The sequence below is a fragment of the Branchiostoma lanceolatum genome, chromosome 1 (genome assembly GCF_035083965.1).
Source record: "Branchiostoma lanceolatum isolate klBraLanc5 chromosome 1, klBraLanc5.hap2, whole genome shotgun sequence".
Taxonomy (NCBI): domain Eukaryota; kingdom Metazoa; phylum Chordata; class Leptocardii; order Amphioxiformes; family Branchiostomatidae; genus Branchiostoma; species Branchiostoma lanceolatum.
The window spans coordinates 26,020,230-26,045,664 of record NC_089722.1 but is presented as its reverse complement, the minus strand read 5'-3'; the positions used below and the strand labels follow the sequence as shown (position 1 = coordinate 26,045,664).

The 25,435-nt window shown below is 39.5% G+C and overlaps 1 protein-coding gene and 1 long non-coding RNA gene across 2 annotated transcripts; one reads left to right on the top strand and one right to left on the bottom strand.

Moving 5' to 3' along the window:
- Positions 1-1,738: 1,738 nt before the first annotated feature.
- LOC136444893 (acetoacetyl-CoA synthetase-like) lies at positions 1,739-24,851 on the bottom strand. The gene is made up of 17 exons (XM_066442654.1): positions 24,663-24,851; positions 23,032-23,135; positions 21,199-21,316; positions 20,707-20,820; positions 16,448-16,545; positions 15,978-16,092; positions 15,083-15,164; positions 14,480-14,630; positions 13,841-13,921; positions 13,325-13,449; positions 11,362-11,549; positions 11,104-11,217; positions 10,764-10,889; positions 7,337-7,406; positions 7,035-7,093; positions 6,281-6,483; positions 1,739-4,039 (listed from the first exon to the last, which is right to left on the bottom strand). Exons 1-17 carry the CDS (start codon positions 24,778-24,780, stop codon positions 3,899-3,901), a joined length of 2,007 nt encoding a protein of 668 aa, XP_066298751.1. The 5' UTR covers positions 24,781-24,851; the 3' UTR covers positions 1,739-3,898.
- On the top strand, positions 17,732-19,971 carry LOC136444888 (uncharacterized). The gene is made up of 2 exons (XR_010757349.1): positions 17,732-18,172; positions 18,600-19,971. It is a non-coding gene; the product is annotated as an uncharacterized lncRNA (long non-coding RNA).
- Positions 24,852-25,435: the final 584 nt, after the last annotated feature.

The following is a 25,435-nucleotide window of genomic DNA, read 5'->3' as shown; positions in this document are numbered from 1 at the left end:
TGCGTGTGCTCGTGTCTTTGTGTGACATTGTGTATTATATGCTTGTAGCAATGCCCAATATGCATACATATTGTAAGTAAAGTAAGTACCTTTTGGGCATTTGGCTTAAAGTTATTTCCCGTATAGTCTAAAACCACTCTGTATTGGGAAGGAAATGCTTGCTTAACTACTGTTTTACCGCATTGCTACTGTTTGTGAATCTATCAAACTTACCGAGACTGGTGTTTTCTTGCACACAGACGCTCGGGGAAGTGTCAGTCGAAAGGCTACTGAGTGTTTGGTTTTCGTAATGATGTTCAACTGTTACGTCCTGTTCGTCATACGCAATAGCGTATGGCTGAATGTCCCAGCCATCTCCTCGTTCACTGTCGTCTCTTATGTCATGATCTCGATCATAAGCAACTGCATATGGACGGAGGTCGCCGTTTGAGGTATTTTGCCCGTGATAATTTCTTATGTCTTGGGCAGAGTTATTGAATTCTTTGACGCTTGTGTTAGCAACATTATCCTCCGGTTTAACACCAGTTTTTGGTTCCGTGTTCTCTGCTCCGCTGTTTGGGTTGGTATCTCTTATATCTTGGCTACATTTATAAACTGCTGATGGCGCTTCCTTTTGACAGGTATTTTTCAACTGGTAGATCATCATACCATCTGTTTTATCACTGCCAGTATTATATACCGGTATGTCTTTCAACGGACGACTATCCTCAGTTTCTAACTCGGAGATATTCTCAACGTGAAGCGACTTTTTAGCCTCAACTTCGCTAACGTTTGCATGCACATTGTGTAAAGTGCAATCTGACGGAAGCGATTCATGTACATTTCCCGCAAAGGTTGCATCGCAGCAACCAAGACTGTCATTCTGTTCCGAGCATATGATAGAAGCGTCACCGTGGGAATCTTCTAACGGTTCTTCTGGGTATGCTGGTGAAATATCATCCCGCTCTTCAGGATTGGGAGGGACCTGGCAATGATGCTGAGAAGTATTGTGATCCAAAGTGTCTGCTTTGGAACCAGAAGAGTTGAAGATGTCGGGATGGTTTTCTTCTTGTGCGGCTTCCATACTGCCGGGCGTTTCCTGAGCGGTGCTACTGGCAGAACCGTCAAATGTTGTTTACCATATCCATGTCAAGTCTGAACGGCCACAAATGAATCTTCATTATCGTCCTTAGAAAAAAAAAGCTGCAGTATTCTATCACCGTTGGATCCTTTTGTTGCGGAAAAGTTGACAAGAAAGCTAGCCAACCTCTTAGTTTTGCGGTGAAGCGATGTCTGGCGATTGGCTTCCTTATGTTTCTACTTATTGAGCACGGGTTTTATTTTGATAACAAAATACGTCAGTAGGCAATCTTTCTAGGCTGCAGGATTGGTCAATACGTCTAGCCAATAAGTGCTACTCATGATCATAATCATGCAACAGAGATTAACAATATTCATTGCAGACGAAAATTAATTATACGTATAGTAGATGCCGTAAATACATGCGTAAAAACTGATGATCCTACATTTTTCTGAGATTAGATTTTCTCAACATCCATTTAAGAAATTGGTTTGGGGGGGGTTCTTTTCTCAAGAAAGTTAACTTTGTGGCCCCAGGGTTCGAACGTCTGGATTCCGCCGTCTGGATCCACGGAATTTGATCCATATGGTGAAGCGGTGGGGTCACTGACCACTTGTTTCATGATCATAGGGTCCCTTGTTGGTAACGTTACTAATACAAACTCCACTTGTTACACACTTGTTCACAGTATTCCACGATGACAGTTTTATTGCAGCCACACCCTTCCTGAAAAATTAATATAACGTAATATATTTTTATATCTTCAATACCTTAACCAAGAATAATCTCTTCTCTGCATTAATAAAAGTCAAACATTTTCTTCCTAATACAATTAAGTCCCTGCATCTAGCTATTGTTAGGAACAGACTTCAACAAAGTTAAACAAGTTATTTCATCACTTTTTAAAGTAATTTTATATCCTGAGACAGAAATAAAATGTACTGAGTGAACAGGTCGAATAGAAATAGCCAACAATATCTCATTGGCCCATGTATAACCTAATGGTAAAAGATGAACAAGGAATGTAAGATTTTATCAGTATCATTAACAACTTACTAAACCGTTATCTATGACATACTGTAAATACATTTAAGTTTGCTTGGTTTTAATTTTGTGGTAGGGATAAAATGGGGTGTTCACGATGGTTTTGAGTTCACGTTTGGAACAATAGTAGTGCTACAGAAACGCCGGCGGAAAAATGTTCGCGGTGGTTTTATGGAACTTAAAACCACCGCGAACAGTTCTGCATTTACAGTAGCCAATAATAGATTATGATGTGTTTTAACTTTCCATATCAATGAAGCAGGTAGGTACTGACTGTCATATTGGTGTCCTTTGCATTTCAATGGGTCAAAGCTCAAGAATATACGTCATTTTTGCGTTTTATTGGCAGGTTTTGAAGTATTCTTCTGATATTGTCTTCTTGGAGCTGGTTACTTGAGAGGGTCATGATCAGACGATCTTTAAATGTCTGAAAATGCTTGAGGTATGATTCACTGAAACACAAGTAGGGATACCAACATGGCAGCAACACTGATGACGTCATGTGAAAACATTCTAAATGAATATCTCAAATATCTGCTGTTCCATCTTGTTATGTTACACACTAAAGCCGAAGGTTTACAACCATACACTAATAACACGCAACAGCCACAGTAAAGTCAACATATTTAGGCACTATGTGGCAGCAGCATCAAATGTTTTCTTCCTTTCAACTAAAATCAGTGTTTATAATATGTAACGTTACATAATTGAAAGACAGTTAGTAGAGCTATTTCATCAGGACTACAGAAACCACAAATGCATGGGACATACCATAACCACAATACATGATACACCACAATGTATCCCCTGTTTCTTTGCCTCACTGTACAATTGTTTACATTCATTCAAAATGTACACATAAAGCCATGCATTCAAACTATATCAGCTATGCATTCATAGTACATTCAATTTGGTAAGAGTAGAAATGCATCTAATGGCACACATAAACAAGACAGCATGGAAGTCGTTATAATCTACTCTTATCAGGAGACATTGTATACTAGACTTTCCTTTCCTGAACATGATAATTATAGTACATATCCATAAAATCTGTCAAAATTCTCACACCCATAATCATATCATTTCTTCTTCATTTTCCTCTGAAGTTTGTTGATAAGAATTTGGTGTGATTTTAAAATTCTACACTTTTCTTACAAGCCCAGAAAAAATGAGTAACAAATTCGAATTCACCATTGCATGGTTTTGGACTGTGGAGTATATTCTCACAGTACCTGTAGCACAATCAGTGTCTGAGACAAAAAAGCTCATAACTACTTATCTAAGTTAGAACATTTCCCGCAAGATTTGAATACTTCAGTCCCAAAACATGAAAAAGGGGTGTGATGAAAGTAGCTGCATTTTTTTCTTTTCTTTTGCAACATTTTGGAACATGTTTATCACAACATTACTGTCAATGACTCATTTTCTTGAAGCACAGTAAATAAAGTTATAGTCACACATTAAGACAGAGATACACACAGTCGCATTATTTTCCTTAATGACCAACAGAGTTGCTTTTAATCACCTTTGAAACATTCACAGTCAAACCTCTGCATTATGACCAACTAGACAATGTGGTCACTTTCTGGTGGTCCCTCATAATTATTTTTCCTACAAACCAAAGCATTAAGAATCCTATCTACAGTGGCCACTTTTCTACAGTCACTGTGACAATTTTCTTCAAGTCTCACTAGTGGTCACTGTTTGACTGTATCTTGAGTTGATTGTCAATGAACTCCTTTTGAACAATCTGTTCAGAACACCTCTTCATGTTTGAAAGCTGTCGTCCCCCTCCTACCAGTTGCCCTGCAGTTCAGGAATGTGGTAGTAGAGATCGAGAGACTCGGGGTTGGAGTACGCCCCGCGCTGCTGGATGTCTTCCCCAGCGAGAATCCGCTTCACGGCCACTTCTACCTTCTTCCCACTGATGGTGTACTGGACAACAGAAGATCAACAAAAAATGGTTTAAGTCTTTTTATCTCACTGAAGGAGGTATTGTTTTCAATGGTGGTGTGTAAGTTTGTGTGTAGACGAGAGTTTGACTTGTATAATTACACTTACGTACACATAGACAAAACAAGGTGAGAGCTACGCGGTTTGGGGCATGTGATGTCTTTAATCTGTGTGAAACTGCTCCATAGTAGAGGCTTATCGGTTGTACAAAGACATCAACGGCCAAAGACTGTGGTCTTGGCAAATACAAACTTTAGTGTATTACGTACAGTGTTGGTGAAGTTACACAATTCTATACATTCTTGAAAGAAGTGAAATAGCAGCAAGGGCGGGATGGTGGTAACATCGAGCAGGAGGCGAGCCCAGCCACGCCGGCCGGCACGGCGGATGCCGCAGAATGGAGGCGGCACGAGCGGAGGTCAGAGGTCGCTTCCTCCAGCGTAATTCCCTACGATTGGTCCAGACCAATCCTACTATAATTACACTTACGTACACATAGACAAAACAAGGTGAGAGCTACGCGGTTTGGGGCATGTGATGTCTTTAATCTGTGTGAAACTGCTCCATAGTAGAGGCTTATCGGTTGTACAAAGACATCAACGGCCAAGCCGAAAGTAATGAGGGCCCCAAAACGCGTAGCAGAAAATGTAATAAGTCGTAGTCGTATGGTAAAACTAATTCAAGGAGTAGCTAGATAATCGAGTTCAAACAAAAACAGTCCAGGGCTGGTGAAGGATGCACCGCAGAACGTCACCGGGCGCTGTCGAACAGCGTAGAGTCAGGCCGGATAAGGTGCGTCGGCAGGAAAACTCTAACTTAGTACTGTGGAGTAGGTCATGGGCGGGCGCTGGGAGTCTTCGGTACGCAGCTGGAGCTGGTTTTGTTGCACTGTCAATCTTTCTGTGCAGAACTAATCTATTCTAATCTACTCTACTCTACTGAAGTGAGTCAAAAATTGCGAAGCGTGATAATCTCGCTGCAGGGTACTGCCGCGAACTCCAGGTCGGCCCGGAAAGTTAAGTCGCATCGACGTGTAATGGGGGTCCTGAGAGTCTTGAGTACGCTGCTGTAGATGCCCACCGCATTTTTGTAGTCCGTGTAGGTACGGGTGAAAAGAGGGAGAGGCGTGCGATGAGGAAGGACCGCTCGTGGAAGCTCGTCGCGAGAAGAAAGATGTCTGCCAAAGTCCCGCGGTTGTCACGCGAGACCCCGCATCAATGGCGTGAAGTGGGGTGGGGAGGGGGGCTGTCGTTCCGATCGCTGTAGACTCTCTGTGTGGACGTTATTGTAGCACAAACTCAGGATCAGGCAGGAACGGGTGTGCAGTCCCCGGCTCAGGTGAAGAAAAACTCGCTTCAGGACGCCGCCACGGATTACATGACAGTGTAGAGACAGCCGAAATCAGTCGTCGGGTGGAGCTCTAACTTATTAGGACTGCGAATCCATGTGTGGGCAACGTTACTGGGAGTCCATTTGCACGCTACGGCAGTTCAGCACACCGCGGCCCCGCCTGAGTCCGCGTCGGACCCAACGAAGACGGCGTCCCGCAAGTTTCCTGGCAGATTCGTGCGCCTCGATAGCTGGGGGATGCCGCACGGTAAGTTGAAATGCTTAATGGAAGCTCGAGAGTGGAAAAGTTTCCGACCGGAACATCGAGCGGGAGGCGAGCCCAGCCGCGCCGGCCGGCACGGCGGATGCCGCAGAATGGAGGCGGCACGAGCGGAGGTCAGAGGTCGCTTCCTCCAGCGTAATTCCCTACGATTGGTCCAGACCAATCCTACTATTAGGATGATAATTAGTATGTGGGTAAGTATTGCGATCGCGAAGAGGCACGGAATTTATTGGCCTCCTAGCTGCTTTCTTTGGTTACCTTCAGCAGACCTTCGAGTCATTATATCTTATGTCCTGATCATGCTATTGATATTTTGAAAGGCAGACAGTTTTTGGGGCCAGGAAGAAGTTTGAGTCCTCTAACAGCTTGTTATAAGGTTAATTTGGAGGATGTTAAAGATTGAAACTCTTTCACACATTATAAATCAGGTCTTTGTGCTTAAACCAACAGATCTTCAACACACACCCATTTGTGTTCAAGAGGCAACAAGTTGGACGATTTTCAAAGCAGACGATCTAAAAAACTTAACCTCCACAACAAGAGTCTTGCACTATACTACAGATAGCATTCACACACCGTTGTACAATCCTCATACAAGATTCCAAACTCACAGGTATGTCCTTGGTCTCCATGATGACTGAGGGCACGTGACGCGCTGACAGCTGTGTGCGGATGGCCGCACGTATTCTCTTCTGTAGGTCCTGAGACATTGAGGTGCCCGCAGACATCTTTAAGAACAGGATGACCCTCTCCTCGTGGTACTTGTTCCTCTGGGGGACACACAGACTGTCCTGGATCTCTGCAAACTCTTCCACTGAAGGATATGTGTTAAGAATGGTTAAAGATTATACGGCATTGATTTAAAGATACTACATTTTCTGATTATTTCTAACAACAATGATAGTGTATTATCTATATCATTTTACAGCATTTTCTCACCCTTCTCCTGCTATTGAACACAGCACCTTTAAAAAAGTTATTCAGATGAGGGTTTTGTCACAGGGTAATCCAATCATGACTGCCAATGATGTGTGACAGTGAACATAGTAGCCATTTACATCTGGGGAGTAAATGATGCTTAATTGTGATTATATGTAATTGCAAGATATTGGAATATTTTCTTTTATGGCTTATCAAAATAATATTTTTCTTAAGCTGCTGTGCTGTATGTGCCCCAAACTAGTTCACTGTGACGTCATTGGCAGTCATAATTGGATTACCTTTTGACAAACACCAATCACAAAGGTTTTAATATTAGACCAGGATATACATCAGACACATTTCTGAAATAGCTTCATTTCACCAAGTCTTAAGAGAACTGTCAGATCTAAGACTATAGCAAGTATTCTGAGACACAAGACTCACCAATGTTGTAGATCTCTGCACTGCCAAACCTGACACCATTAGGATTCAGGGTCCCATCACTGGAAACATAAAAAGGCCAAGACATTGTCATATTACCTTTTACATCTTATCAGCCAACATTTCATTACATGTACATATACAAGTCATACATATATAAATGTGCGAGAAAATATACAAGCACAACTGAATAATAGGGCATGAAGTTTCCACTTATACTATAAAATAGACATACCAATAAGGGGTCTGATAGTAATGTTCCAGTAATACTATACAATTCAACAGTGTGAAAATGTTATACTAACCTTCTTCCCAACATGACGATGCCTCCTGTCTTTGGGTTGATCTCACAGAAGTCTCCGTGGGCCCAAACACCTACAGAAATATGTTAGTTATAATTACACAGTAGCATTATAGAGACTACGTATTATAGTAAGTGTAAATCATAAAATTAGCAGCCGGCACGCCATGTGCTTAACAGAACACGAATCGAACAGGTTTTCTTTGCAGTTCGAATCGATCCGCGGTCCTTAGCAACGCGTTGCTCAGGAATCTCTCTCTGCAGAGCAGCAAGATAAAATTTCATCCGACTTTGACAGCTACGTGAGGCCTTATTGGTGGCCTGTTTATGAATGTTGCGTTATGTGTACCAGACGGGAATACCATGTGGTCTCGATTTCATTCATTTTCTAGGGGGTTTACAACGATTCTAGTTAGGTTCGTGCTCATATCCGTTATATAGTGAAATCATGAACATGTCAGTGCCGTACTGAGCTACATTTTCGACGAATTTGAATTTCGGGGGAATTGCATTACGCCCTCGATTTTATCTACAGTGACCAGTACGTCTGAATCTTTCAATCTTGTAGTTTAACTTTTCTAAAAATCTTGTTGGTTTGAAATCTAGACGGGTTTGTAATTCCATGTCTACTGAGGTCACCTTCTCAACTGTTTTACGCCAAAAATGTTGCAACGCGTCGGTGTAGTTGATTTGAGTGCAGTCGACTTTTGGCAAAAGTTGCGGTACCGAAATGCCTCTCCAGTATTGTCAAAGGAAGCCTACAGCAACTTAATGCGTGAAGATGGGCTGAATTCGCAATGGCTATCTTAGTTTTAAGGTTACTGGTAGATAAACATAGCAATGCGGGTCTGGCGTGCGCTCTTTGGAACGGGCATGGGCGCCGGGGCTGACGCGTTCTTTTTTAGAAACAAAACGACGCCTATGATAAAGTGGCATCGCGCGATTTAGCAGGAAGCTCATTTCGCACTCGAAATTGATAATAAATTATATACCACCTAAAAATACAGATTTTGATTTATTCCACGCAGTACATTTCTTTTTGTTTTAAAATCGAAAATAGTGTAAAAACTCGAGGGGGATTTGCTCTAAAATCAACTGATTTCAGGTCATACCATCAGAAGGGTACAGGTAAAAAATCGGTTCAAAAACTCTATAGTAGTGAAATAGAAAACTTGAAAATTATAGATGCGATGAAATATTGAATATACATAGTTGCAAACTCAAGCAGCAAGCTTTGTTGTAGGTAGTCCCGAAGCCCGGGGGTCATGGAACGTACAACTGGCTCAAAACACCGCGCGGTTCGGTATGGTACTTAATCAGAAATTTTGAACTTAGATTTATGTGACTTCGGGTTGATATATTGACTTAAAACTCGGAATTCATAAACGGGGGACCCCCTTAAACATAATTCTTGTCATGAATTTAAGACTTGCGGAACGATGATCTGTCCATAGTAGATAATTACAAAAAAGGTCGAACCGGGCGCGTTCTATTCTGGAATCAAAATTATGACATGACCATGAGCGATTTCGGGGGAAATGCATTACGTCCTCGAAATCTATCACAAGTTATATACCACCAGAAATTAGAAAGTTTGCTCTTTTTCACGCAGTACATTTCCTGTTGGTTTGGAGTCTACAACTGGATAAAAATAAGGGGAGAAAATACACGAAAATAACCTAATTTCGGGTCGTATTGCTGACAAGAACGTAATAAACTATCGGTTTAGAAATTTATAGGAGTAGAAAACAAAGCTGGAATAGTGTAATTAACTTCAAATCAAGATGATATACGGTGATGTGCTCCCGCAACAAGCTTTCTTGTGAGGGGTGTTGACACCCGGAGTGATGGAACGGACTACTTTCTCTCGCGGAAGGAAAAGAAAACTGCATAGAACTCTCGGCATGGCGTGCCGGCTGTTAGGGTCCCCCGAAAGTGCGAAATGGAACGAAATGGAACGAAATGGAACGAAATGGAACGAAATGGAACGAACTAAAACAACATATGTAACATTATGAAATGAAATACCAGTAGATAACGAAGTATAAGGAGTAGACTGGAACAGGAAGCATTTTAGATACAGAAGTGAGTGGTAAATACATAATATAACGTGTTTTATTTCTTGAATCTATGTAATACTATTAAATACAACGTTTTTGTCGCGTTTGTGTGGCTAGAGTCTTCCCTCAAAATAGAGGCGCCGCGTGCAAAGAGATCCGCCGCTCTTCCTTGTGTACCAACGATCTGCAAATGAACTGCTGCAAATAGCAAACAAGCAAACGGAACTGAGTATCAAAGTTAGGACTAGATTATACAGTTGGTGGTAACAGTGCATCTCATAATTCACCAAGAGGGCATGAGGCAAGCGTTATTTTATTATCTATAAATCTCTCCCCCAAATGGAGCCCCGCATACAAATAAACCGGCATTGTTGCCAGCGCGACGGAACTGTGGGCGTGCTGCCGACAGGTTGAATCAAACCCCGACTTTCCATTTATTTAAATACGGTTTTAGCCCATAACTGGTACGTAGCACATGCATATCTTTCCAATTGTTCGGCTTAAAGTCAGACCCCTGACCCCTGAATGGACCCCTCCGTTAATGATATTTAAATGAAGCTCTGCGGCGCGTCACACATTTCACACATTTCACACTCCATTCAAACACGGACGTGGAGTCCCCTGGAGACATTTATGCTTCCTTGTTCACGACAAAACAAAGGGAGGGTGTGAACGAGCAATGCATGTATTTCACGGTTCACACAACACGCAAACACGCTAGCTGTATACATAATAAGATTACGCTTGCCTCATGCCCTCTTGGAGATGCAATGTTACCATCAACTTCTGCAATACTATTTCGGTTTGCTTGTTTTCCCTGCTATTTGCAGCAGTTCATTTGCAGATCGTTGGTACACAAGCAAGAGCGGCGGATCTCTTTGCACGCGGCGCCTCCATTTTCAGGGAAGGATCTAGCCACATAAACGCGACAAAAACGTTGTATTTAATATTATTACATAGATTCAAGAAATAAAACACGTTATATTATGTATTTACCACTCACTTCTGTATTTGAAATGCTTCCTGTTCCGGTCTACCCCTAATAATTCGCTATCTACTGGTATTTCATTTCATAATGTTACATATGTTGTTTTAGTTCGTTTCATTTCGTTTCATTTCGTTCCATTTCGTTCCATTTCGTTCCATTTCGTTCCATTTCGTTCCATTTCGCACTTTCGGGGGACCGTAAAATTATACCTCTACTACTATACTTATGCATGCATTTTCGGTAATGACGCTTTTGACATGTATCAGATATTGCTTGGTGTTTAGTTTTACAATTTTACACAAGTACAATATCAGTAGGAGACTAGTAAGTTAAGAGAAAACACATGATGGCACAGTAGTCCACAGAAGGTTAGCCTCTTTTACCCTGGAACTTGGCAAAGTATGCCTTCTTGTACTTGAAGCCGTCAGGGTCATTCCAGAAGACGGTAGGCATGGAGGGGAAGGGTTTGGTACAGACTAACTCCCCGCTTTCACCAAACACTGCCTGGCCTGTAAGATTAAACAAACAATAAAGATCAAAATATACACAACAAGGTTTTTGGAAGCTAAACATTGATTATATAAATGTATTGGATGAATGTGACTATTGTGTCTAAGTATCAATCTCAGAGAAGAAAAGAGAAATACAGAGGGTTAACTACTTGAACATGTATGTATCCCACTGTGTAATAAGTTATGATTATCATAAAAACTGTTAAATTACCTTCCTCGTTCCAGCTCTCCACTGCCATCCCCAGACATCTACACTGGATCTCCCCCTTGTAGACAGGGGCTGAGCAGTTGTGTCCAGCAAACAGGGAGATGATATCTGTACCTCCTAACCAAATAGAACAGTTAAAGAAACAGTCAACCCAAAATGCTGCAGTTTGAAAACATAAAAAACTTGAAAGTGATGACAAATTTTCACATTCAAAATATGTTTAAATTGACTTATAATATAGTAATTCCTGTTTGCATTTACCTGTGATAGAACCAAGCAGCAAGTCTTTCTTGATCTTGCTGTAGACATACTCAAAGCTCTGAGGCTTGAGGGGAGAGCCAGTAGATAAGATGGTGTGGAGGGAGCTGAGGTCGTGCGTCAGGGCAGGGTGGACACCCTTCTCCTCCAGCACTGTCAGCCATTTTGCACCAGTCCCCAGCATTGTGATCCTGTGGCAAGGAAAACAGACCAGACCTTAAACTTCTGAATCATCAACTTCAGCCAGAAACAGGGCTGTCACTGTGTCCAGAACCCAGGATGGCAATTTGTTTGTTAGGACGAAATTTTTTTTACCTTGTCTGTCCAAAAGTCTTAACTTCATGACATGAAGTAGAAGAAAATTTGTAAGCTTAAAATAACAGATGTAACAATGGTCTCCCAAACATTGAGTGAAATGGGAAAAAAAATTTCAAAGTTGAAGACAGCCCTGGCCAGAAATCAATTATATCTTCAGTTGGTGTGAGCAGACCATTCCAGGACAATACACCATACTGTCCTGGGACAATGCAAGGCTTGAACAAGAGTTCTACGACCTCATTCCTTCGCCAAATGATTTTAACCGAAATATGACTGATGTATTAGGAGTGTTTCTCGTCAATTATAAATCATACCAGTTGATCGTTTTCACCCAAATACATGTAACATCAGTTGTCCAAGGTATGAGCTTAACAAAGAATGCAAATTAGGCCTACATTTGCATATTTTCTATCTATCAACATTCCTATCTTCCTCGGTTACAAATGTCACATATTTGAATAGTCATATCATGGAACACAGCGAGTTTTTCAAATTGTCTCATTAATTATGCAAATAAGAATCTGATTTGCATAATTATCATCCAATCCTACAAAGTATCACGTAAGCTATCTACATACCAAAAATCATGACCATCCATCAAGCCCATCTTGAGTTCTAATGTTTTCTCATTAATTATGCAAATGAGGTCTTCATTTGCATAGTTGATATCTATATATATTACATCCACCCTTCATCAAATACTTCTTCAGCAATACATATCCATACTCTTAGTGCACAGTTCCACACAACCTCCATGTACACCATACCTCTTCCTTCCCTGAGATATAACATAGTTAACTCACCTACCCTGAACAACGTCCTATTCCCATACTGTGACACACGAGTACTGATTGTTCTTCCTGATGTAAGGCAGTGTATATCCAATTTTGGTCTGCTTCCACCAAATTCCACACAACTTTCTGCTGCTACCTTTTCCATACCACTTCCGACAGCTGACTGACAAGCAAATTTGCCCCAGCAGCTTGTTTCCTGCCTCCCACATGACAAATACACAACCCTGCCACTTATCCTTGACCCCTCGAAACAACACCGGCAACACATCCCAGCCAGAACACAATGCTCCAGCATACAATATAACACATTTTTACACTTTTCTCGTTAATTATGCAAAGCACTTCGCCCAAAATCTAATCATCTTGAGATTTCCCACATACACACCGACACACCAACTATGACAACAAACCATCCAGGCGTTCTCGACTTATTCTGTTCACTAACAGACACACAGACAAGCATCAACGAATAACCTTCTTGACGAAGGTAATTATCACAATGCATGTACAATAGTGTGAATGTAAAATTGGAAGTGTGCTCACTTACTCCACACTTGCACCCGTGGAAGTAGTTTTACCAATAATCGTAAGTAGAAATATCCAATAAAGATATGAAAAGTCCAGGGATCTCCCAAAAGAATGGAACAGTGGTTTTGCACCATCATACTCTAAATCCTAACACCATCCCTTTCAATTACAATGTTTCAATTTCCAACAGGCTACTTCTTCTTCTTCTCGTGTCACCACTTCTGCTACACGCTCCCTCTCCAGGCTACTTAATACGATGGACATTCTACAAAAGCTTCTTGCTCATCAAATCTATAGCCTTAACTACTATTTCAAGACTACTTTACCCTATGTTGTCCACGAGGTCCCAGAGGATGTTGGGAGTAGGCACCAGGGGTGATCCGTCGTACAGCACCACTGCAGCACCCACAGCTAGACAGGACACCAGCCAGTTCCACATCATCCAGCCAGCCTACAACAACACTGGTATTACATCATGTGGCTTGCATTAAAAATATACCTGTCTGGAGCCCCTTACACTTTGGCCATGCTGATCTTATTATCATATGAAGAATCTATATGTAGGTATACCATACTCTGCGTGTTCAGTTTTGTTAATCCTTCCATGACCATGTAGATTTCATAATAAAGGCAACTTTTTTGGGGGGCAACCTTTTTTTTCATGTACCCTGGTGGAACCAATTGTTTAAATTAGTTAGTAGATTTTACCCTAGGTCAGGATATACCCAGGTATATTCTAGCTGGGGGTATATACCGGTCCTGCTACACCTGGGCAGTTAAGTTGAAAGCAGATTTTATGGTAAGTGGCATTTGATGATGTCACTTGCACAGGTGGTACTTACTGTGGTGTAGTACAGCATGATGTCATCACGGTCCATGTTCCCATGGAGGACATGTTCCTTCAGGTGCTGAATAAGGGTGCCCTGTGGGAGAGGGAAAACAGACAATCAGGCTAACATCTCTGACTGGAGATTCATTTTAGAATGCTACTATGCAGTGATGTGTGGTGGTGCAATACAGGCATCCTGTGTGTACCCTTTAAAAGCTACCACTGACTGGTTAGCTTTTCAAACAATAAATTGGCAGGATTGAATGGAAAAACATGAACAACTACATATAGGAGGACAACCTTTCTCCACTGTTGGTGCCAAAATATGGATATGTTACAGTGGTTGATTCAGTCCTGAATGGTAAGGTATATAGCGGTTGAACCTCAGACAGAGGTGTTTGATGCTTGAGGCTTACACCTGAAGCTCTCTCATACACTGGGCAGCCAGATTTACGTCACCATCAGAAATGACATATGCAAACCAAAAACATGTCCGAGCTGGGGATCAAACTCCGGCTCACGGATCCACTGAATTTGATCCATATGGCCAAATAGCGGGGTTGCGTTACCCCTTGCACCACAGTGATCTTTTTTTTTTTTCATAAAAAAGAAAGACATTAAATTGGTGTGGCCTTAGTGCGAAGGTTCTTACCCCTGCAGAGTGCACCATACACTTAGGTGGACCCGTAGTGCCGGAGGAGTACATGATGTACAGGGGATGATTGAAGGGAAGAGGGGCAAACTCCAGAGGAGGGACTGCTTTGCCATCCTTCCCAGAAGCAAGGAAGTCATCAAGAAACAAGCTGGAGAAAGAAAAACCTGGCTCAAGGCTACCATCTAGAAAACTCACTCTTTGAATAGATGTACAGCATTTTCTAGAATGAAATGAGTTAAATCTTGGTTCTATATTTGTAGCATACTTTGCATATTAAACAAAGCTGCAACAACAACATCAGAATGAGTATGTCCAACTCAAAGCTTGCTTAAGTGCTTTTTCTTTTTTTCCTGTGTTCCAGCTTATCTATTGCCAAATTGTGATGAAGCTAAAGCTAGTTCATAATACATGTAGTTTAGCAGGCTGGAATATACCCAGGCCAGAATATACCCAGGGTACAATTTGAACATTGACAGTTCTGGCCTGCTACACCAGGTCCATCTTGCTGTTTCAACAATTTCTCCATGCTATCCATCATGTGCTTGCCACTTAGCTCATCAAAAGCACCTGCGAACACAGAAATTAAAGTATCGGTCGTACCTTTTTGGAACGCTTGATTTATCTATATCTTCTTGTTTGTTCACATATGGAATAATGACCACCTTTTCCAGCTCTGGAAGCCCTGTGGAAAAAAGAAATGTCAGTGTCAACAATTTGTTACCAGTAATATCAGAAAGCTTCCCCTTTTACCCTGTAAACATAAAAAAGCAAGAAACCTATACAGCAGTGGTGTTATTAGGTCACAAGGGTGAAAATACTTTTCTGTATACCTGTACTGGTGCAGGTAGTAATCAATATTTTCTGCACCAGAAAAGGTTTAACTGTACCAACTGTTTTCTTTCCTTCAGTTCAGTCCATCATAAAACAATGCTTTGGAAATGTTCCTAGTATACGTAGTGCCAGTTTGAACCATGTTATGTGTTATGTTGAAGGCTTGAAGAGTCTACTGTGAAAAATCTGAATGTGAGGCATTTTGAAGCCACTACTGGTCATATGTCAACATAGTGTTGCAAGCTTACATGTATCTTATCCTGGACCTGAGTGCAGGTTAAATGTAGGTGCAGGTAGACATCAGAAATACCTGCACAACTCTGCGACCTGTTACCTGCTTAATTATGTAGGAGGTCCCGTGTTTGGGAAGAGCCACACCCTGTGCACGTAAAAGAACCCACCACACCTTTCGAAAAAGAGTAGGGGCATGCCCCGGTGTGCGATGGTCTAAACCCTTCTGTCTGGAGTTGGTGATTCACTACAAATCACCCGTCTCATATCAGCCATACGGTGATTTACACCATTCACCCGGATGGGCTCCCTTGGAAATCAGTTACATAGTTAACTCAAGGGACCATCCTAAAAGATTAATAATAATAATGATGATAATTATGTAGGTGCTAGACATCTCCAGCCCTAGGTGACTAGGATCATGACATCTTACCTTCAACAACTTTCTGTAGTTTCTCCAGGTGAGCATGTTGTTTTCCATTGTACCTGACTGCATCAACAGAGAAGATCAACTTGGGCTGGATCTGAGTGAATCTGTCCAGCACTCCCTGTCAAAACACATCAAAATGTACATCTTAACCTTTATAATAAGCACTTTTAACTTTTGGCACCCATTTCCCTATTGGTTAGAGTTAGGCCGCAGGGAGAAGGTTAAACACAAAATAGTATGAGACAATCCTTCTAGTGCCAATAATGATAAAGAATACACATCTCAAAAGACCAAACTTGAATTCTATAGACTGGCAAACAAAACTTGCAATTTCTGTAAAATACACAATATTTTCATAGTTATTGATTAGAAATCATCTTTTTTCAGCAAAGTCTTCAAGGCTACAAGACTGTATGTAGAATTAGCCACATATGTGTGTGGACAATTGGTGTGAAGAGTCAGTGGTGTCTTACAGTGACTCCAAAGTCAGGAGAGGTTGAGCTCCAGACTGCACCCAGACTGGCTGCCCCCAACATGGCCTCAATAGTCACACAGCAGTTAGGGATATAACCTGATTAAAAAAGCACAAGGATTAAACTTGGTCAATGTTTTGGGTACGTATCCAGACTGCCTACACTTTATAGCCTTAAGGCCCTGTAAGATACTAGTTCATGTATATGGCTCTTTTTTACTCCTCTCTCAAAAAAATTCCAGTTCTGTATTTTGACCAGATTCCTACTTTCTAGACGGGGGACGCCATAAACTGTCTACAAATTTTGATCCACTGCGCAGCGAGTCATATGTCCTATCTCCATAAAATGACATCATACAGGTGGTGAACTGGACCATTCATTGACAAAATTAAAGACTAATGCTGTACTGGTTGAGTGTAAAATTTACACTACTAAAAATGATTTGTCTTGTTTTTTCTAGTTTTCTTGTTTTTACTTAATTCGTGGACAAATTTTCTTGAATGAAGAACTTCCTTGAAAATGATAAGAATAAATAAGAAAAGCACAACAGACCATTCCAAGAATCTTGTCTTGTAAATTCTCACAACAAGAAACATTTTCTTATCTTTCTTAAATAAAGAAATAATTTCTATAAAGGATTTTCTCTCATAAGAATTTTCTAGAAATGAAAGTTAAAAGTTCTTGTTTTTCTTGAATGGAGAATCTATTTCTTGCCATGTATAAGAAAATACAAGAATTTTTCTCTCCCCTATCTTCTTTTTCTGGTAGTAAGAAAAAACAAGAATTCAAAATTATGAAAACAAGTAACAACTAGAATTTTGTTCTTGAGTGGTCTTGATTTTTGTATCAAGAAACCTTAAGAAAGAAATTCTTGCTTTTCTTGGGATGTTTAAGAAAATAGAAGAATTTTCTTCTTGCCTTTCTTGAGGTATCCTGCTTAGAAAAACGAGAATTTTTAAGATATTTAAACTAGAAGACAAAGCTCGAGTCATAACTAGAATAATATTCTTGAATGTTATTGATTTTTGTATCCAGAAACTTTGAGAAAGAAATTCTTGTTTTTCTTGGGATGTTTAAGAAAATAGAAGAATTTTCTTCTTGCCTTTCTTGAGGAATCCTGCTTAGAAAATCAAGAATTTTCAAGATATTTAAACTTGAAGACAAAGTTCGAGTCATAACTAGAATTATATTCTTGAATTTTCTTATTTTTCATATCCAGAAACTTTGAGCAAGGCAATTCTTGTTTTTCTTGATAATAATACTTGAAGAAATACTAAGTACAAGAAATACTTTGAAATTCTTATTTTAACTCGTATAATATAATGGTTGTTTCCTGGCTAAGATGAGGCTATTGCAAGAAATAGAAGCCAAGTTAAATTTTCTTTAAAAATCTTGATTGTTCTAGCAAATATCTGCATAAAATTTTGACCAATGGCAACACTTGCCATGTGATCTTTTCCTAACTCCTGATTGGTGGAATCGAATCCCACTGGCAGTTGGTGGAATCGAATCCCACTGGCAGTTGACAGTAGGGCCAAAGCTGTGAGAAGTTCATGCCTTCAAGTGCTGTTCACTTCTAGTTCTATTTGTATTAATTGAAGACTCAAGTCTGTTTCAAAGTCAAAACCCAGGTACAAGAGAACATATACAAGATGGGGATCATGGTCTGAGGCTGCAGCAGATGCCAAATTTTGCACGGAAACACTGGATAGCAGTATGGAAAAGGTAAGTGCCCCCCTCCCCACCCGACTATATGAAAATCAGTTCAACTTTATTTATCATATGAAAAAAAAAAAAGTTAAAGGGCCCCTGGTTGGTTTAATCATCAAAAGCATCAAGCATTAGAGATAATGATAAGTAAAGCCTCTTTGGGTCCAACTCAAAACATCTTTTTGGCCGACGAATTAATAGATTTTAATCAAAAAGCGATCCGCACACATAGGAAGATTACATTCCACCACTGAGGGGTGGACTATTTTAAACGTATTGTTTCTGGAAACATATATAAGGATAGGTTAAAGAATGATAAAACATATGATGTGCTTTGTGAAGAAATCATTTCAATTGGAACTTTGACATCTAGAAGCTGGAAGTTAGTTAGCTCAACTCAGAAAGTAAAAATTAATGACATAGTCTTCATTTTTTCCCCCAGATGTTGGAAGGTCATTTGAATGCCAATGGGAATGCCAAGTGAACAGAAATGGGCTTGAACAAGTTGAAGGGTTTGGTTTCCGTAGTCGAAGATCATCATCCAAGTCAGATGAGGCTGCTCTATACCACCTTCCAAGACGATAAAGAATTATATATTATGAAATATATCATATGTAATAAATCATATAGCATGTTAATTACATAGCAGTTTGTAATCTTTATGTTCTTTCAGTTTCAGAAGGCTTTGTATCAAAATTAGTTTTGGTATTTGTACAACAATACATGTATTGTATAATTATATATTATTATTATACCTATTATTTTTTGACAAAATACACTGTAAAGCTTTGCCAATGTCATTTTTTTAACCATAGTCCACAATTTACAGAAATATTAAGCCATCAACATGTCATTTTAACTGTAACTCTTGGAGTGAGATTCTTCTTGTAAGAACATCAGTCTTATATTATAAGAAAACATTTCTAAGTAGCAAGAATTGTGTTCTTGAAGTAAGAAAAGTATTCTTGTTGTAAGAAGATTAATCTTAGAAGTCAGCTAACATTTCTTGACAGCAAGAATTGTGCTCTTGATATAAGAAAAGTATTCTTGTTGTAAGAAGATTAATCTTAGAAGTAAGAAAAAAATTCTTGGCAGCAAGAATTGTGCTCTTGATATAAGAAAAGTATTCTTGTTGTAAGAAGATTAATCTTAGATGTAAGCAAACATTTCTTGACAGCAGGAATTGTACTCTTGATGTACGAAAAGTATCCTTGGTATAAGAATATTAATCTTAGAAGTAAGAAAAAAATTCTTGGCAGCAAGAATTGTGCTCTTGATATAAGAAAAATATTCTTGTTGTAAGAAGATTAATCTTAGAAGTAAGCAAACATTTCTTGGTAGCAAGAATTCTGATCTTGATATAAGAAAAATATTCTTGTTGTAAGAAGATCAATCATAGAAGTAAGAATACATTTCTTTGTAGCAAGAATTCTGCTCTTGATATAAGAAAAGTATTCTTGGAGTAAGACAATTAATCTTAGAAGTAAGCAAACATTTCTTGACAGCAAGAATTGTGCTCTTGATATAAGAAAAATATTCTTGGTGTAAGAATATTAATCTTAAAAGTAAGCAAACATTTCTTGGCAATAAACAATCTTTGCTCTTGATGTAAGAAAAGTGTGCTTATTGTAAGAAGATCAATCTTAGAAGTAAGAAAGCATTTTCTAGGCAGCAAGAATTATGTTCTCAAGGTGAGAAAAATATTCTTTGTTTAAGAAGATCAGCTCTAGAAGTAAGAAAGTATTTCTAGGCGATAACAATTTTTGCCCCTGAAGCGAGAAAAGGATTCTTGATGTAAGAAGATAAATCTTGATGTAAGAAAACATTTCTCAGCAATAAGCATGTTTGGTCTTGAAGTGAGGAAAATATTCTTAGTGTAAGAACCTACATCTTGAAAATAAGAAAGCAGTTCTAGGTCTTGAGAAGAGAAATGCATTCTTGTTATAAGAACATAAAACTTAAAGGGAAGAAAACCTTTCTTGGCAGTAAGAATTTTGGTCTTGAGATAAGAAAAAAAGTCTTGGTGTAAGAACCTAAATCTTAGAAATAAGAAAGTAGTTCTTGCTATCAAGAATTTTGGTCTTAAGAAGAGAAATGCATTCTTAGTATAAGAACCTCAGATCCAGGTGTCTGAATCAAGAATGTACATAGAAAAAAAATCTTACTGCAAGAATTACTTTCCGGCAGTAACCAAGGTCATTTTTATAAGAAAGATTATCTTACTACAAGAAAAAGTTCAGTAAGTAAAAAATTGCTTAATTCGTGGACAAAACCTTTTTCTTGAATACAGAAAAATTTGCTTGCATGAAGTAATATTTTTCTGTATGTAAGAAAAAACTAGAATACAAGAAATTGTATTTTTGGCAGTGTACTATCCAACTTTTTGTTGTGTTGGAAAAAATAGTTTAAATCTAGCTTCAGAATGATTTCTATCAACACAAACTTTCACACTAATTATAATATCCTAATAAAAACCTTATCTGTCATAAATTAGATGTGTAATACTGTTCACATGTAAGGTTATAAGAACAGAATAACAGACAGCATACCCACGACTCGGTCTCCCTCCTTAACTCCCATCTTCTTCATGGCGGCTGCATACATGGCCACGTTATCAGCCAGCTCACGGAATGTTCTCTTCTCAACCTCCTCCCTGCCTTCCGCTATTAAAATCATACAAAATCATACGTCTTGATAAACATTCATACATGAAACACTGTCCCATGGACAGGGTACATGTAGCAGTTGGGTCTCAGCCGTCCATAGAAATACTTCTTGTATTTCAACTTTGCAAAAAAATTATTTGTGAAGTAACCATACCTCAGAACATCAGAATTTGTCCTATACATTTTCAACATCTCAAGAAGGAAACAAAGACAAGTACTACCCAAAATACTCCAAAATCAAAAGCCACATATACATATTCTATTGTCGATGTGGAGATAATATCATGAACCAGGTTTTAATTAAAAAATGTAATATTTCATCATATGATTTTGTAAAACTTATTTCAAGGCACAATATGCCAACACTATGTCTACCTGCAGCATATATGGCCACCCTGTCATCCCTGTATCTCAGCATGTTCTCTGCATAGTTCATCCTGCAGCCCTGGAACCACTGGGGAATCTCGGCTATGTTTTTACTCATGTCCACCACCTGACAACAGCACAACAACAGTCAGAATATTTCAGCAACAAAAATTATCATTACTGCAAATTTGTTAAACTTTGCAACAGCTAAATGTGTGAATATCAAGAGTCTACTGTATCTTTGAGTTTGCAGTGAGTTCAAACAATAGAAATGTTACAATGTGAGGTTGCAGATTAAAAGTGAGTGCAAAACATGCAAACTAGTTGCAAATCTACAGTACCAGTGACTGATTAAACATGCCCCAAAGCAATTAGGGTTGGCTCAAGTAGGGATAACTTAATCAGTATTTGAATGACAGACTTTAGGCCAATCCAATCAGCCCATGACACTTGTACAGTTTGAAATGGACAATACATTTTGCATTCCATAGACATGCAGTGTGATTAATTGATACATCAGCTCAAGTTAGAGTCTACATTGATGAATGACTTTAAATAAAATGAAAAAGAGAATATGATTTTTTAGATATACAGTCAAACCTGTCTATAGCGGTCACTCAAGGGACTGGCCAAAACTGGCCGCTAAGGACAGGTGGCCGCTATGGAGAAAATTGATTAATTGACCACGAGTGACACATGTTTTCAGTACCCACTGAGATACATTTATTCACCGTACAATACACATGTAAACATTACATAGGTAAGGCACATTTTAGAAATTCGATTGTTGTTCTTTTACTTCTATTATGAGCTTGAAAAAAGAATTATTGTATCTGCCAACTCCAAAATCCATGGCTTGCTCGAGCTTCATGTCTGAACAGACCAGCATCGCTATACTCTACTCTTGATACTTCGCGACTGCTTCGCTGCCGGCACACGCGTCACCAATGAGTTTTAATCATATGAAACAAAGTCCTTCGCAGCAAAATGCCACCTTGTTAGTTAAGAACAAAATATATGTTGCTCAGTTGCCACTTACTGTTCGTTTTCGACCGTTTTCAAACATAAAATCGTGGCGACAATTTTCCTTAGTCTGTTGTTGTTTGCTTGTCATGATCGGCTTCTACCATTATGCTAATAGGGTAATGAGAGGAAGGTCGCTCTGTTGAGGGCTTTTTTCTTTTCAGAAAATTGCAACAGCCCAAATTTTACCTCATAGTAATGTTATTCATATCTAGTTTGAAGCTTTTGGATAAGTAATTATCCTCAGTGATAGTTTGCAGCAAAATAAATTTAACACACTATACCTCCGCAACAGTGGTGTCTTCCGATGACCTTTATACTGCTCCGCCATTTTGAAAATCGTGTTTGGGCACATTTTCCGATGAATTCCCGGGGAAAATGGAAATATTGGGCCGACATTGAAACATTCTTGTTTTCTTTATTATTATCCTGTCGAGTTCACATAAACTTGATAACTGCGTGAAAAAATGAAGATTTTGAACCTGGCGTGCGGTGGCGATGCAGCTTCCACCGGCGCACATTGACCGTTATCGGCAGTGTTACTGTACTCGCGGGACCGAAAATCGTATGGCCGCGACCGCGTTGGACAGGTGGCCGCTATAGCCTAATTCTTAATGCTTATGTCAATGGGAAAAATCCAAGGGACCGACAAAAAGTGACCACTATGGGCAGGTGGCCGCTATGCAAAGGTGACCGCTAATACAGGTTTGACTGTACTAGTAACATTTGAAGCAGAAATAAGATTCTGACTTGTCAAAAAAATATTTAGTTACCATCTAATCAATAATCAATATTCAATCAATATCCCTAATGGCTGACCTGATCGTATATCTTGGAGTGCAGGATATCACAGAAGATCCAGACTTCCTCCCAGAACTCTGCATAGTTCTCAATGGACCACCTGAACAGGTCGTTATAGCACTCTGCAAAGTAAGACATGATGATTTTAAGTCAATAATCCACTATTCACTGGGATACATATGTATGTATGTATGTATGTATGTATGTACGTATGTACGTACATACGTACGTACGTACGTACATATGTAGGTATATTTCGTTTTTTAATAGTAGCTAGTGGTAGTGCAATTTGGCTTCGCTACGGCTCGTGTTTATATATATATGAGCAAGCGATTAATTTTTGTTTTTGATATTTTTGTAAGCCAGTTTCTGAGTCTGTTGTGCAGAGTCATTTCAGAATGCTGTACAACCCGTTCAAAGTGGCCTTGATGAATTGATATACGGAAAATGTAATTTTTGTAGGATCTTTCTGTCAATGAGAATTGAACCTGGTGGGGGTCATGCTGTCTAAGTTCACATAATTTTTCATCCATTTACGTAGTGTATTTGAAAACCTCGACCTGGAAACATGTGAGTGGAATCCTCTTCATGGCGACCACCTGTCCATCGCGACCGTTTTTGCTCGGTCCGCCGGGTGGTCGCCTTGGGCAGGTTTGACTGTGCATTGTATGTAACGGAACAAGTACATAGGATTTTGCCTAGGGCACTACTGTACTATTGTAGTAGATGAACTTACTTCAAAGTTGAATGCAGAGGTAACAGATAGCACATGTCAACCCTTGAGCAACACGTGACATTTTGAATTCCATTAGATCAGTTGTCTAACAACTAATGCTTCCAGCAAGGACATAATAAAATGGCCATGCTTTGGGGATGTTCACTTTAACTGCTTTCCTTGTGGAAGTAGTTTTGCATTAGAAGAATTCAAAATTAATGATGTAAATGTTGTTAGTACCCGTAACTAATTGTTCCCTCTTCAAGACAATAGCTGATTTTGGAAACACCTGTAAACAAATCATGTATAGAGCAGCCTTTTCATTAACTTAGCATGCATGTTTTAAATGAAGTTAAAGAAAGAATCAATTTAAAAGTAAAATCACTGCAAGACCAGCTGATAGGATAAAGTTTGCAGCAGTCGTCCTTGTGATTTCAGATGGCATGACGTCAGCTTCTCCCTGATTGGTCAATATTGATGGGCTGGTCGGGGGTGTGATACCAACATGAGACCACGCCCCTTCCTGTTTACATGTTAACTAAATCCCCGTGGATAAACCAAGGTTAAAACTCCTTAGATAAACACATCAGATCGTGTTACGGAATCTAGAAATGGTTGTGAAATTCCCCCATATCTCTGTTTCACTACTTTGTTGACGCGGTAAGACAACGTGGCATATGGGAAACACAGTCTAAAGTAATCAATAACAATTTCGCCACATGTCATGCATCGTGGATATGTCAATGACGTTACCAACGTGGCCGACCTTTTCATCCTTACGTTTCTGTATGTTACACCGATCAAACAGCGTCAACAACATTCCTCCGTGAAAACAAAACGCCACAAACAACATAACATCGCAATGTTGACGTTGTTTTGGTAAATGAATGGTTAGGGGGAGGGGCAAGTGGGTATTAAAACGGACTTTACGTACCAAGCTTGAGGTTGAATTTGTTGTTGACCCTCTCGCGGAACTTGTCCATTTTGGTGACACGGTTAGGATCTGGCCGCCACATGAGGACGGGGCGCTCCTTGGGGCGATTGTAGTCCATAGCCGAAGAGATTTTGTCCAACAGTCCACTGAATGACAGAGCTCTTGTGCGGCTGACTCAAACTGACCTCTTTGCCTTTTCACTTCAGTGACCTCCAACACTACGGTAGTACTACGCTTCACAAAATAGTGTCAGAAATTCCGATACACATTAAGATACATTTTTGATCTATTTCTCAACACTAAAGAGGACATATCACCATCTCAATACTTTTGAATAACATTGTGCATTTGGTATTCCGAAATTTGTGGATTCTGTCGGAAACATTTCACTTGCAGTGGCGGTAGGATATAAAAATATCAATGTAAAGTGCTGCGGTGGTGTGAGCCTGCATTCTGGTCTCTGATTGGTCAAGCACGCTCATCCTATTGAACCCATGTGGCGGGAAATCAAAATTTAATTTAAAGGTCTCAAAGTATCCGGAGAACCAAATACTGTACTTGGATATATCTGTTTTATCTGCAGCAAGCGAACAGACCAATTCGTTTTCCCTCTAATTTTTTCATGACTTGTACCGGAAGGTCTCTTTATCACATAGGACGTAACTGTATTTTTATTTCAGTTTATAGGCAGAGATTGTTCTTATGTGCATTCAATGTTAGACATTTCATTTTAATTGCTATGGAAACAAAACTCACTTTAATCCTCGCTCCTT